The sequence below is a fragment of the Chanos chanos genome, chromosome 2 (assembly GCF_902362185.1).
Source record: "Chanos chanos chromosome 2, fChaCha1.1, whole genome shotgun sequence".
Classification (NCBI taxonomy): domain Eukaryota; kingdom Metazoa; phylum Chordata; class Actinopteri; order Gonorynchiformes; family Chanidae; genus Chanos; species Chanos chanos.
This window is the reverse complement of record NC_044496.1, coordinates 14,698,646-14,712,499: the sequence shown is the minus strand read 5'-3', so window position 1 is coordinate 14,712,499 and position 13,854 is coordinate 14,698,646. Positions and strand designations below refer to the sequence as shown.

The following is a 13,854-nucleotide window of genomic DNA, read 5'->3' as shown; positions in this document are numbered from 1 at the left end:
AAACACACACACACACAAAGTTTTAATACTTGAAGTAGAGGCCCCTTTTCTCTGACAAGCCCTCCAAAATCCTGACATGAAGGAGGCATCTAAAGTAAGATGTAGAGGCTTTGTGTCTCCAAGATGCAACCAGGTCCTAATTAGGCCCCTGAATTTTTCATTATCTCTCAAATGATTTGCAACAGCGTGCCTAGGGACAAGACGTAAGTACCTTCTCTCCCTAACTGATTATATCATTTTCCCAAGTCATATGACTTTTTTTTTTATTTTTTATGTGGTCAGCATCAATCATCTATCTCCTGAAACCTCCCCTCTCTGTCATGATTAATACCTAATGGATTTCTCATGTTGGGCTCATTTTTATACCCCAGGAATCACATATAACTCAAAGAACAAAAAAAAAAAGAGAGTGGCAGTTTCATGTTAATGTATTTGTTGTTGTTGTTGTTGCTGCTGTTGTGGTTTCATTTTATTTGAAATAATCCTCAAGCATGTTAATGTTTGTTTAAATCTTCAGGGTATCTGCTTTTACAGTCTCATCACATTTTTCAGGGCTGGGTATAACATTTGAAATTCATTGTTATAGTTGATAATCACACAAAATGTGTCCCTGTCTGATGCCTGATGTATCCACCACTGGCGTAATGTCTGTGAAACAGACCCCATTACACAATCAGTTACTCAACAGCAGTTCATATTGTAGCTTTATATCCTCCCTATAGTATAATGTGAATATCTTCATGCAACATGTGATAATATTTGTTTGTTTTCTTGAATGATAGACATTATATTGGGAACAGAGGAAGTATCACATTTAATGCATGTTTTACAAAAGCTGTTTAAGTTCTCATCTGACTCATGTCTTCCATGTCTCAGTGGCGTCATAGCTCAAAAGCAACGTGCGATAAAACACCAATTCTTTGTACGCCTCTGTTGTCTCTTCTTTTTGTTTTTTTTGTTTTTTCTTTACTATCAAGGCAGAAATTGTGTGGCAAATACAATTGTTCTTATAGCAAAAAAAGCGGTTATTACATTATTACATTTATACCTTCTTTTATCCACAGTTCAATAAATGCTCCTAAAAATGCCAAACTCTGGGTAGACAAGGGTTAATATTATTCATACATTCTCAAGTTAAACATTGAATCTGTCATTCACTGAAAAGCAAACCCATTAATCGTTCCTCCCAAAATTATTGTGCTTACTGAATTTTAATGCAACTGTATTAAAGAACATTCAAATAAAACAAGCTTTTCTGATACATTCTTTTGAAAGTCCCAATGTAAAATTAATTTCTGATTACATTCAAACTAGGGTCTATGCTCTTGTACTAATTTACACAAAAAAACGTCCAGAAGAATAAATATGCATTCAAAATGGCAACTGCAACTTATTGCTTTATACGAGACATTCAAATGATATGTCACAGAAAGGGAAATAAAGTCAATGGAAGCATCCAGGGCTGGTCAGGCCCAGTCCAACATGACTTCTGTCAAGTTTGGGCAAATATATATATAAATGTATTCTGCTAGAAAAATGCTAACTGCCTCAATTGTGAATATATCAAATGGACTACAAAATACTGGTATCAAAAGAAAATGCATTACTCTGTATTTTGACAACACAAAGATGACACAAAAAAATTGTTGTGGTAAGAATTGTATTTAAGCATATTTGTAAAGAAAATGAAATTGTATGAATCTGAAAACACTTACAATGGATTGTTACATGCGTGTGACCTGTATGTGTAGCTGTCTTTCTGAAATGCGTCATTTCATGAATATCATTTTCTCAGTTCTCAATTCTTTGGCGTGAGAGCATATCCTCAAATGTCACACAGCCAGGTTACGAAACTGAAGTGAAATTATTTCATAATCATAAGGAAGGACACACACCTCAATATAATTTACATTACTGAGTGTTTATTAAAGAAATCTTTTCATCTGATATCAATGTAATAAAAACACTGTATAACACAAGGTACGATGATGTATTTTCTGCATCTTTGAAATGAAATTGCCACATTTAAATGAAAATAAAGTGCAATCGCATTTCTAGATGAATTATTTCTTTAAATAAAAATAAAAAAAAACTAGTCTACTGGGATTTCTAATACCACTGAACAAACTTCTCATAAAAAGCAACCATTTTACAGATAAATGGCACCATCTGCTGTTGTTAATGTATAATAACATTAAAAAGTCTAGTCTTCGAATGTAAGACAACTCCACTTTAGCCATAATTTCTGAAATAGAAACAAACCAAAACAAAAAAAACAAAACAAAACTAAAAACAAAAAAAAAACTCTTACATTCAGGCCAATACGGAAAGTCCAAGTGTTTCTTCAACACTAAATAGCGTATTAGTTGTGGCAGTAGGTCAAAAGGTGCAGGAGATGTGCCTATTTTAAGTGCTATCAACTGATTGTGTCTTAGCAGCCACACAATTTGGACACTGAACTACGTGTTCATTTCTCAGTTGGGACCTGACATGTAATGATGTAATGATCTACAAAAAACTGGTCACAATATCTGCTTTTCTTTGTGTGTGGTCTGTGCCTTGTAATGTCCATTGTAACAAAATGTTATTAAAATCGAAGTACATGGACACATTGGTTTTTAGACCCATCTTTCAGTATAGCACCTCAAAGTGGCCAAATTTCACTAAATTTCACTAAACTTCACATGTGTATGCATGTGTACCAAGCTTTGTGCCAGTGAAGCACTGCAGGGATGTGGCCACTCTTCTTTTATGGCACCTGCACGGGTGAATTTGTGGGTACACTGCGGCCATATTGTTCAACATGGCAACTATCTTTTAACAACTCGTAAAGACAATGGTCCAAAGAGGTAATACACAAAATCTTATTATGCCATAACTCTAGGAAGAGAAGGTTAAATGTGTTCTCGACAAAATCAAAGATGGATGAAACACAAAATGGCTGATGCAGAGCTTCCATAAGTTCCCAGTTAGGATCCTTAACTTTGATGAAGCACAAGAAATTTAGTTTAAATATCTCCTTATATGCCAGAGTAAGGGGGATTTAAATATATATTTTTAGAGGTATAGTGCCCCCAAGTGGCCAAATTTCATGAACCTTGGTGCATACCCAGCATTCCTAACACCAACAAAGTGTACCAAGTTTGGCATCAGTCCAACAAAGCTCTGCTGGGATATGACTCACTTCCTGCTCTGTCGTCTTTTACCATCAAATTTCATTTGATGACTGTGGCTGTATCAGTTGACCCAACACAATTCTTTCGACAACTTCTAGTCAGAACCCTCTCTTGATGATTCATGCCAAATTGGTGTTTTTGATGGTTCTACGGTCAACGGTCTAGGACTAGTTTTTTTTTTCAAAAATCCAATACAGCGGATGAGTCTATTCAATTCACCATAACCCAGGGATTCAGGGGAAATAAGGATCACAACTATAGGACAAACAGTTCAATAGTTATAAGCAGAAATGTACTCTGAAATTTGGCCTGTTGGTAGTGAAACAGGGAATGATGGTTTGACCTCCAATTTGGTGCCATGCATTGCTGACATGTGGCTCACTTCCTCTTTTGGTGTCTTCGCCATCAAATTTCATTGGATGACAGCAAAAGTCTTCGAATAACTGTTGGTCAGAACCCTCGGAGGATGAACACAACCCTAGGACAAATGGTTCAAAAGTTATAAGCAAAAATGCAGCTTGAAATGTTGGTGGCTCTACAGAGATGGATGGATTGACCCCAGATTTGATGCCTAGATACTTCGGACTGTTTGTGCCAAATTTAATCAAAATCCAACTAGAGATTCTGTGGGCTGCCATAGACCAACGTGGCAGAAAGGGTAATAGTAAAAAATTCTAACAATTACAATAGGTGCCTTGCACCTTCAGTGCTTGGCCCCTAAAATATGTGTGCAGTAGCAACTATTACACAAGTATGGCTTATTCACATATTACATTGATTAGGTTAGATTAGATAAAATTAGATTACATTCAACTTTATTGTCATTGCACAGAGTACAGGTACAAAGCCAATGAAATGCAGTAGCATCTAACCAGAAGTGCAAAACCATAGTATTATTTACAGATAAGTGCAGGTATAGCGAATACTGCAGCAAGTGATGCTATATCTCACAGTATATACAGCATTATAAACAGTGGTGAGCAATATATACAGATAGTATACATGTATAATATATTAATTATGTTATACATAGAGGCGAAGCTGACAGAGTAGGAAAGAGGAGTGTATATGTATGGGTTGTATATCCATAATAGACAAAATATTTACAGTAGGTTGTGTGTACAGTATAAATAGGGTACTCTGAACAATATGAGAGGTAAAGCCAGTGCAAAAAAGCAGAAAAACAGTGCATATAAAAAGTACAGAGATAGTGCAGTGGAGTGCGAATAAAGTTTAGCGCTGTGGTGTGGAGTTCAGCAGGATCACAGCCTCATGAAAGAAGCTCTTCCTGAGCCGGCTGGTGCGGGAGCGGAGGCTCTTGTAACGCCTGCCAGATGGGAGGAGGGTAAAGAGTCCGTAGTTAGGGTGGGATGCATCCTTGATTATGCTTTTCGCCTGGCCCAGGCGGCGTTTAATGTAAATTCACATATTACACTGATTCTACTGAGTTAGAAATTTAAATAGATCGCAAAATAATTGTTACTGTTTTAAGTACTCAGAGTATTTTGAAAGTACAGAAATGTAGCTATGTCTCTGTAGCACCATATTACAAAACACAAAGAAGTACTTCGAGTACACATTAAAACACACGTAGCAGAAACACTTCCCCTACCCGGGTTCTGTCTTTCAGATTTAAGATACCATTTTAGCAGTCAGTTCAGAAGCAACAGAAGCACAAATATCATCATAAAATGTCAAATAAATCTATAAACACGTAAGAACACAAGTTTTTCCTCTTTCTCCTTCCCATATTTCTGTTACCCCTTCCCTACTCTGTTACTCATCACCTCTGTTTCATATTTCCTTCATTAGCTTCAAACTGCTTGACTAGAGTGCAGGCATTTTGACAATGGTCAAACATGGAATGGAATGAGAGAATAAGCACAGGTGCTTAAAACAAGCAACACAACTAATGGAATGATATCAGCATTGAAGTATTCAGAAGATTATAAGATTCCTCTGTCATAGATTTATGACAATTAATGTGCAAGGTCTATAGATGAATTAAAGAAATTTATATGGGGCAAAGAACTCCACTAACTCATAATTACAACAGCATCACTGTTCAGGAATTATATTCCTGATTTTTGGTAATAGGGAGGAGTGGGATGCAGAGGTAATGTTTTATCTATGAATTTGTTTTTTAATGTGTGTGTAAACTGTCCAAAGGTCTGTTTTTTGAGTTGGTGGCATTCACGTTTGAACTTTGGGTATTTTATTAACTGATGATTTTCACATATAGATTTCTATTTCACGGGTTTTGTTGCCACCCACACTGTTTCAATACCATTTTCACAGCTGATTCACCTTTCAATTTGATGCCATACAGTTGTTCTTACTCATATGGACAGCAAGCGTCGCTCAATCCCTTTGTGTCTACAAGTAACGTTCATACTTAAACTGCTCATATCCACAGACCTTACACAGTGAACGTTTCAGATTGTACACAGCCTACAGGTCACTGCTGCAGGAAACATGGATTGGTTGCAGCTTGGATAGTTTGTCCCCCTCTCTCCAGACTTCTTGTAGTTTTAAGTGAAAGCTATATATCAGAGATTCAGCCACCTCACTCACCGAGCAGGATTTACCAAATTGCTTAAACCTGGACGGCTATTGTGAAGTGTGTTGTCGTCGAAAACTTATTGGATTGTGAAAATGGGTGTTGACAGATTCTGTATGGAATGTACACAGCGTTTATGCTGAGTACGCCTTGTTTTTCCTGTGGTATTTTGAAATTGGCTGCCAGCAAAGGGTGAATGGACAGACTTTTAGCTGAGTCATGAAACGTGACGTACACCTAAATTTCTTAATTCAGGGAACAGATAAAAACAAAATTTTGTAAGAGTCTTTCAAGTGGAGTTTTCGCTTCTCATGGTGCTATTTCACAAGCACAACACTGGTTAAATACAACAAAATTTCATCTTGAGCTGGCCTTAGTTTCGTCTTTGGCTGATCGGAAATGCTGAGCAATGGAGGGAAATGGATCCGCATGGACCAGTTGCACACAATTACGCACATCCCCTGGATCAGGGAAAGTACGAATTGGTGTAACCGATCATCCTAGAACGAAAAATAATCATTCAAATCGTCTTGAGTTTCTAAAAACAGTCCAGAAATTCAGATGGGACTCTGGAACAAAGCCTTTCTTTACTATCGACAACAATTACATTTAGCTCAGTATGTGTTTATTCTAACATTGCGTTTTACAACAGACATTATGACCAAGCGACCTTACAGTATAACAGACCCGAAACCAAAATGAGCAAGTGATGAATTCTGTTGAATTATGTTGGGTTTACTGGATGGGACGATATTTTATTCTACCGAGGGGCCGCACAGTCATGACAAAAACAGGCACGATAAAACACTTGTAATACATACATGAGAAGGATCCTTTTGACCATCAAATAATATCAGAGACAAATGATTTGTAGCTCCTATAATGAAGTGTTTTTCGCAACATAAAGCTCAACATGACGCTCGTGTGAGATATGCCGTGAAAAATCCCTAGAAGTAAACGTATGTGAAACAGTTTTAAAACTGAAAATGAATACAATTCATTCACAAAATACTGAATTATTAAAATATGTAAAACTGAAATTTCCTAAAAGGTGTTTCATTGAAAACGACTGCTGTGTCTAGTGTGTTTTGTGTGTTTTTTCAGTCTGCAGGTGTGAATGCGGTGTGCTTCAGGATTTCTTGTTTTTGCAGTGTGGCACGGGTTAAATAAGGTTGAAGTACTCTCGTACAGTAGATTAAAAAACAGTTAACTACTCGTGGCACGTTGTTCGATTTCTGTGTTGTGATTGGTTTATTAGAAGATTATGCACCTCCCACTGTTTTATTCTTGCGTCACTCATACAAATCCTGCTGCGTAATGCTCCTCAAAGTCAAATCGCGTTACATTTGCTTTTACTGACACAGGGAAGGTTACCTGCTTCAACAGTGCTTGAACGGCAACCAAACTGCTGTCTCGCTACTCGTATAATCAAAAAATTGATTCTGATCAGTTTCGCTAATTAATTTAAGACAACTGATTCTAGCTCGGTACGCATTTGTTTGCTTTGAAAAATAAAAATCGACACGCCAGATTAGCCAACGCAGGCTGACTTGAGATAGGATATTCTCTTCTAAAGGACTCTCACCTCGATCAAGGTAAGTTACGTTACCTTTATCATTTACTACAGTATCCAGCGAAATAACAGACTACGTGTACAAGACAGTTAAAGCGATATTTGTAGGTAGTTAGACAGCAAGCTAACGTTAGCTGTGATCTTATCCTAGGCCTCTGGTCGTTTGCCAATTTGGAATATTTGGAACCAAGATGGAAAACTAGACAACCTTTTGGTTAACTAGCGTTAAATTACCGCAAAACTGTTCGCCACTAGCCGTTTTCTAACACTTAGGATAGATGGGGCTCAAATTTAGTCGGTTTTATGCCTCCCCTCGCACGACGAGCGTCGCGTTTACAAACATAGTTTTAGATAACTATTAGTCCACATAATTTGTTGTTCAGTGTAGGCTGTCCTGTCTTATCTCTGTGCATAACTGCTCGTTGTCTGTATCATCTTTAGAGCTTAAATGTTAGGCAACCCGTCGTGCTTGCTTCATAATGCACCAGTGGACTTTGGACAATGTTGTTTTGTTACTCACGCTGCCACAGCCAAACCCTTGAGGACTGCTATCTGAATAAGCCAAGCGATGTCGTTCGGGCTCACGGTCACATGTTCTCCGCTAGTAATGGAGAGAAAATTTAGTGTCCCCGACCAGCTCTTAAAAAGACATAACCGTAGTCAGACCTTGGTGCCATACCATGGTCTTGGAGACCACCAGCAAAATTCATAATATGTCTGTGTACGGGTAGATGTGTTATGTGCGAGCATGAGTGAGCACCTACTTTTATTCTTTCTGTAAGGTAGACGTAGGAGTAATTAAACACGTTGTCTACGTTTCTGGCATACTCTAGAGACCTGCTCTACTCTTAGACTCCCTGTGAAGTCAGAAGCCAAAAGAAATTAGTCACAGTGTAGGACAAAAAAAACCTTTAATATCTTGAAATGATATTGTCGTGACAATCTTTTTTTCTCTCTCTCTCTCCAACTGTGTGTGTGTGTGTGTGTGTGTGTGTGTGTGTGTGTGTGTGTGCATGTGTCTCAGAAACATGAGCTCCCAGGTTAGACAGAACTACCATCAGGACTGCGAGGCTGCCATCAACCGCCAGATCAATCTGGAGTTGTATGCCTCCTATGTCTACCTTTCCATGGTGAGAATACATTTTAATGTATATTTAGACTGAAAGTAAGGTTTTGGGCTTTAAATAAGCTGGATCAATACCTAAGTCAAGGTCATTGGTTGTGGAGAGGTGGGGAGAAGACATTTGAGCTCTGACTGTGGAAGGAGATAAATACTGAATAAGAAATTAGGAGGAAGCGTTCAGATTACATTATGGGAAATGGATGATGGGAAAGGACATTGAGTGCATTAGGTTTATGACCTTGTTTCCAAATAGCATGGTCATCAGAGCACACATACTTTGAACCCAAAGAAACTGTCTGGTTTTTTTTTAAATAGATTTTTATGACTGCTCATTCTCCTTCTTTTTGTCTCTCTCTTCTTTTATTTCTGTCTTGTCCACCTTATCACTCTCTTTTTCACTCATTCAGGCGTACTACTTTGACAGAGATGACCAGGCACTGCCTAACTTTGCAAAGTTCTTCCGCCATCAGTCTCATGAAGAGCGTGAGCATGCTGAAAAACTGATGAAAGTTCAGAACCAGAGAGGAGGCAGGATCTTCCTGCAGGACATCAGGGTGTGTGTTTGTGTGTGTGTGTGTGTGTGTGTGTGAAGTACAAGTAGAGTTTGTGAGCGTATGTATACATTGCAGCTCCACCTAGGGCCCACGAGCAGAGATAGACAGGGAGTGTTGGGGTGGAGTTCTTATCTCCCTCAGACACACAGTCTTAACCTTAACTGACTGAAAGAGCCGTTTAAACACAGAGAAAGAGGTTGAGAAACAAAAAATAGATAATTAGAGGGGGAGAGTGTAAGAGAGACATGCCAGTCACACCAATAAATATCCCCAGGGTCAGAGGTTGGGAACTATGGCCAACACAAGGATGGAGATTCACAGAGAAAGATGTAAGAGGAAACAAGAAGAGATTAGGGACATATTCCATTCACTAAGTCTAAATTGCAGTTGTTGAATTTAGAGAAAAAATACTCCCATACATAAAATACAGTTTGATAATTACTGTACTCCAGTCATGTCAGGGAGGACACACTATGGGCAGGTTACATGTGTGAGATGATGTGCACACATTCACAATGGTATAGAGGTTCTGTTTTATTGGAGAGCAAAAAGGGAAACTCTTTGTTTCTGTTACAGAAACCAGAGAGGGATGAGTGGGGCAGTGGTGTGGAAGCCTTGGAGTGTGCCCTTCAGCTGGAGAAGAGTGTCAACCAGTCCCTGCTTGACCTGCACAAAGTGGCATCTGAGCGCAATGACCCCCATGTGCGTATATACACAGACACACCACACCCTCATGCAGGAACAAGATGAATTACTTTCCGACTCTTAACGTCTCTCTTATCCCCGCTTTTTCCAGATGTGCGACTTCATTGAAACACACTACCTGGATGAGCAGGTCAAATCCATCAAGGAACTGGCTGATTGGGTGACCAATCTGCGCCGCATGGGTGCTCCTCAGAATGGCATGGCCGAATACCTGTTTGACAAACACACACTGGGCAAGGAAAGCAGCTAAAACCTCCTCCCCCTCCCAGCCTTTTTCATCTTGTCATATATTTTGCTCTATATCTGGCGACCTCCCATCTGTTCTGTCTGTGTGACTGGTCTCTATATATGTGTCTGTATGGTAGACAATGGCCAGTCAGCCCTCTCACGCCAGATCATATCTTGCTATTCAGGCATTATCACTCTTTTATTAGGGCTTCCTCATTAGCCACTTCTCCCAGTATCTTTACTCAAACTCATCCCCTTTGGCTGACTCTCCTGTTTCCTGCCTATGTATGTGCTGTGTGTTTTTATTACAAATACTATAATCCAACCAAATAAACAGAGCCCTCTGGATTCTGACCGCGATTTCTTGTGTATTTATTGTATGTCTTTGTATGTGCTTTCAAGTTAAATCAGGCTAGAAGCCACAAGAGGTAGTTCATAAACACTAGGAGAACACTACAAGATTACACTAGACACACTTCCAGTGAAAATCAAGTCCAAACAGTTTTATGTTTATGCTGTTTCTTGCTTGGATGGCAAAACTTCCTAAAGAAAGTGTCTAAATGAGAACTCCACTTTAGTGTTAATGAAACACTGCCTTATTGAAGACAAACCTACGCTTCAGTGATAAAACTTCAATGACTGAAGTAAAGCTGGACTTTGACATGATTTATGTACCATCTCACGACAATAGATGATCTTCGAAATGAAGACCGGAGAATTAAAATTAAATCACCCCATATAAGTCACGTTACAAGAAAAACATCAAGAAAAAGAGAAGTGGCATTCAAGTACGTGAAGGCAACAATGGAAAAAGCATTAAGAATATGAGGGGATGGTGGGAGAAAAGAGGGACATATACATGAGGGGGCTGAGGGAATGAGATAGGAAGTAGTATTGAACATGTACTGTGTGTATGACAGATTAGATATTCAAGGCATTTGATTTGGATAAAGAGGACAACAGTGGCTATACAGGCCAGTCCTGGATACACAGTTATGGCTGTGTGCAGGCATTGGAGATTGAGTTGGAATGGGCAGTTGTAGCCTTGTAGTCATTCTCCTTTTCTCTTCCTCTGGGAATGTTGAGTCTTCTTTTGTTCTGTCAGATCCTCTCGGTGCAGTGAGTACTCCTGAATAAACAAAAAGGCCATGGGCAGCTCAGCATCTGAGGGATCGATTTTGCATCTGTTCAGAGAGGTCCTTGTACCTTTTTTGGACTGCAAACAGAGTTCTGTCCCTAGGGCAACTGTCCATACAGTACTTGACTTAGGATGTAAGCAGCAGGTATTCCAAAGTATGATGGATGGACTTTGTCTTATACTGTAAAATAGAGAGATACTTGATGCAGGGGTCAGTAATGTGATAGCTCTACAAATAACACTGTATTTTAGCTTCACAGGTCTGGAAGAGTTTAATGGTGAATGTTCTGGTCACATTTTTTTCTTTTCCTTCTTTTTTTATTTTTTCAAGGTTCAGGTGTTTCTGTGAGTGTGGAAAGGAGAAGTGGGTCTCCGAATGGTGCTTTCACTTCCTAGAAATGAGATCGCCTATTGCTAGAGCTTTTTTATGAGCGACAGTTGCATTTGTTTCGGAATTAGTTGTTAATGTGCTATTTGTATATTACTGTGGACCTTGGTTATATCGCTCAGAATGGACGACAAGCAACAGTGATGCGTAAGGACATGCAGGATTAAAGGGTATACACTGTGATGTACAGAAATAAGTAATGTTAATAAGAAGAAAGTAATATGCGGTACTAAATCATCAGGAATATTAATCATCTGGCTGGATCAAAAAGATCATGCTGAAATGTACAAAGATTTTCCTACTGTCTGGGGTTGAGGAAAATATTTGTATACAGTGATGGAGAAGCACATTGAGATATCTAGCATATCATAAATATCATGTTTATGGAAAGGCCAGTCTGTTCCTAGTGGATGTCCAATGATTTCCTATCTTTAATTTACCCCTGTAAACAAATCACATCAAAATGACTGTAAACTAGTGTGAAATCATGCATTTTCAGAATAATGTCACATTCCATCTCTGGTACTATACGTGTTAGCCATTGGTTTCGTACCTTTGTAATTTCCCCATTTCAACCACTGGATAAAAATAGTGATAACAGTAGGTGTTTTTCTTAGACTTGAAAACCGCTTGTCTTTGCAGCTTCTGCACACTGAGCAAGGTTGAAAGAACATATGGCTATAACCTATAATCTACATAATCTTTGTAAGTTTTTATGATGGAGTGAACCTATGCCCTCTATATTTGTTCACAGGCAAGCCTATGGTGTTCCTTTACCTCGTTTAACTTTGAAACAGATTAGTATTAGCTGCTGATTTACAGCTGTGTGGCCTGGATTCTGAAGAGGGTTTGGCTGTGGATAGGTCCTCTGTTTAGAGACAGAAACTAATAGCACTGCATACAAAGCACCTGGATTAGACCCTCTATGTGGCATGATATTGGTAGAAATGTCTGTGATGTGACTTTATCTGTTGATAGGACACTTTATGGGAAAACTGGATTTACTACACTCTTTACTGTGGTGTAGTTACATAAGATTTCAAAAGAACATGGGACAAGCAGAGGGCATTAAAAAAGTGTATAGCTGATATTTATTGTCTACTCAGTTCTGAGTAAATCTTTGCCCATGGTCCTCATAAGGAATGATTCACTTCATCTTTATCCACTTAAATCTAAATAGGCTTAGTATAACACAATAGTTATATAAATAATATACAATTTATTGTTCTGAAGTAAATAGGAATCACTAAATGACTGCCAGGCTAAATGTATTCAGTTCAAATAGTTATTTTCAGCGCCACAGTAGTTCAAACCCACAAATAGAGTCTCCTTCATTTCTCAGGCAACAGTATTCTGTGTCCAAAAGCTCCTAATATAATTCAGCTGTGCCAGCCATAGATTGCACAATGACAAAGCTTGTCCTTGGAAATTCCACATCTTTGGCCTTATCATATGAAAATAAGAAAGAGTAGGGGACATGGGAACATGTGTGTATCACGTTGATGCTGATGATTTTGGACAGCTCAATTATGTAATTAAAGCTAGTGCCGATTAAAGTATGTTGAAAATCTGCTTTTCTGTCACGCTATCCGATGCTGCACCTGCGTCAGCACACCACTTCTCACCAGATCAGTAGACTTCTGATCACTGTTAGGCACGATAAATAGACTGGCACTTTCATGCCACGTTTGCAAAATCTTGCAGTTAGCAATTTTCAAGTCTTTGATGTTTTTGTCCCAGACAGTCGTTCGTTTCCTGGGTGTCTATGGTTCATTACCTTGTGTGCTTGTTTTGTTTCCTGAAGTCATGTATTGTTTTGAACTCTGTGTCTTGCCCTCTCAACCTAAATTCCCTGGGACACCAAGGTTCTCATGAGCCTCTCTTTCAGGCAGCAGCCACCTCACTCTAGATGAGAGAGGCTACAACACACACTTCTGTGGGATCATTATAAATGACCTCTTCAATACACGATCCATAATAAAAGTCTCAATGTAACTGTCTTTCATCAGCTCATAATAGAAGTGACAGGATCTCCATAGACAAGTACAGACAAGTACATTCTTTTTAAATCAGCAATAAAAAACCAAGCACTGTGAACTAAAAGTGATGCCAAAATCAAACAGGACTGACCAGAATGTAAGGAGGCGCATAAATATGGCTCCACAGCAGAGAAACTGGCCCAAAACCACATAAGGCATACTAAATAACTCTTTGTCATGAAAGGTGTCTACTCTAATGAAGGTAATGACCTGTAATGGCAGGGGTGGCTTTTAGGGCAGCAGAGCTGCCAACAGTTACAGCACCATCTGCTGGTACACTGGCAAGCTTGTAGCTTGCAGATGCATATTTTGCTGTAGACTCAATTATTTTATTTGTAGTATTAAAATCAGCACTGATGTCCAGATGCAT

The 13,854-nt window shown here is 38.8% G+C and overlaps 1 protein-coding gene across 1 annotated transcript; it reads left to right on the top strand.

The window, feature by feature from the left end:
* Window positions 1–7,071: 7,071 nt before the first annotated feature.
* On the top strand, window positions 7,072–10,273 carry fth1a (ferritin, heavy polypeptide 1a). The gene is made up of 5 exons (XM_030766785.1): window positions 7,072–7,331; window positions 8,334–8,439; window positions 8,840–8,986; window positions 9,563–9,688; window positions 9,783–10,273. Exons 2-5 carry the CDS (start codon window positions 8,338–8,340, stop codon window positions 9,939–9,941), a joined length of 534 nt encoding a protein of 177 aa, XP_030622645.1. The 5' UTR covers window positions 7,072–7,331; window positions 8,334–8,337; the 3' UTR covers window positions 9,942–10,273.
* Window positions 10,274–13,854: the final 3,581 nt, after the last annotated feature.

Excerpts from the sequence above, each read along its gene's own strand:
- fth1a (XM_030766785.1), top strand. The coding sequence starts at position 8,338 with ATGAGCTCCCAGGTTAGACAGAACTACCATCAGGACTGCGAGGCTGCC. Across the intron at positions 8,440-8,839 it reads CCTATGTCTACCTTTCCATG|GCGTACTACTTTGACAGAGA; the intron begins GTGAGAATACAT and ends TCACTCATTCAG. Across the intron at positions 8,987-9,562 it reads TCTTCCTGCAGGACATCAGG|AAACCAGAGAGGGATGAGTG; the intron begins GTGTGTGTTTGT and ends TTTCTGTTACAG.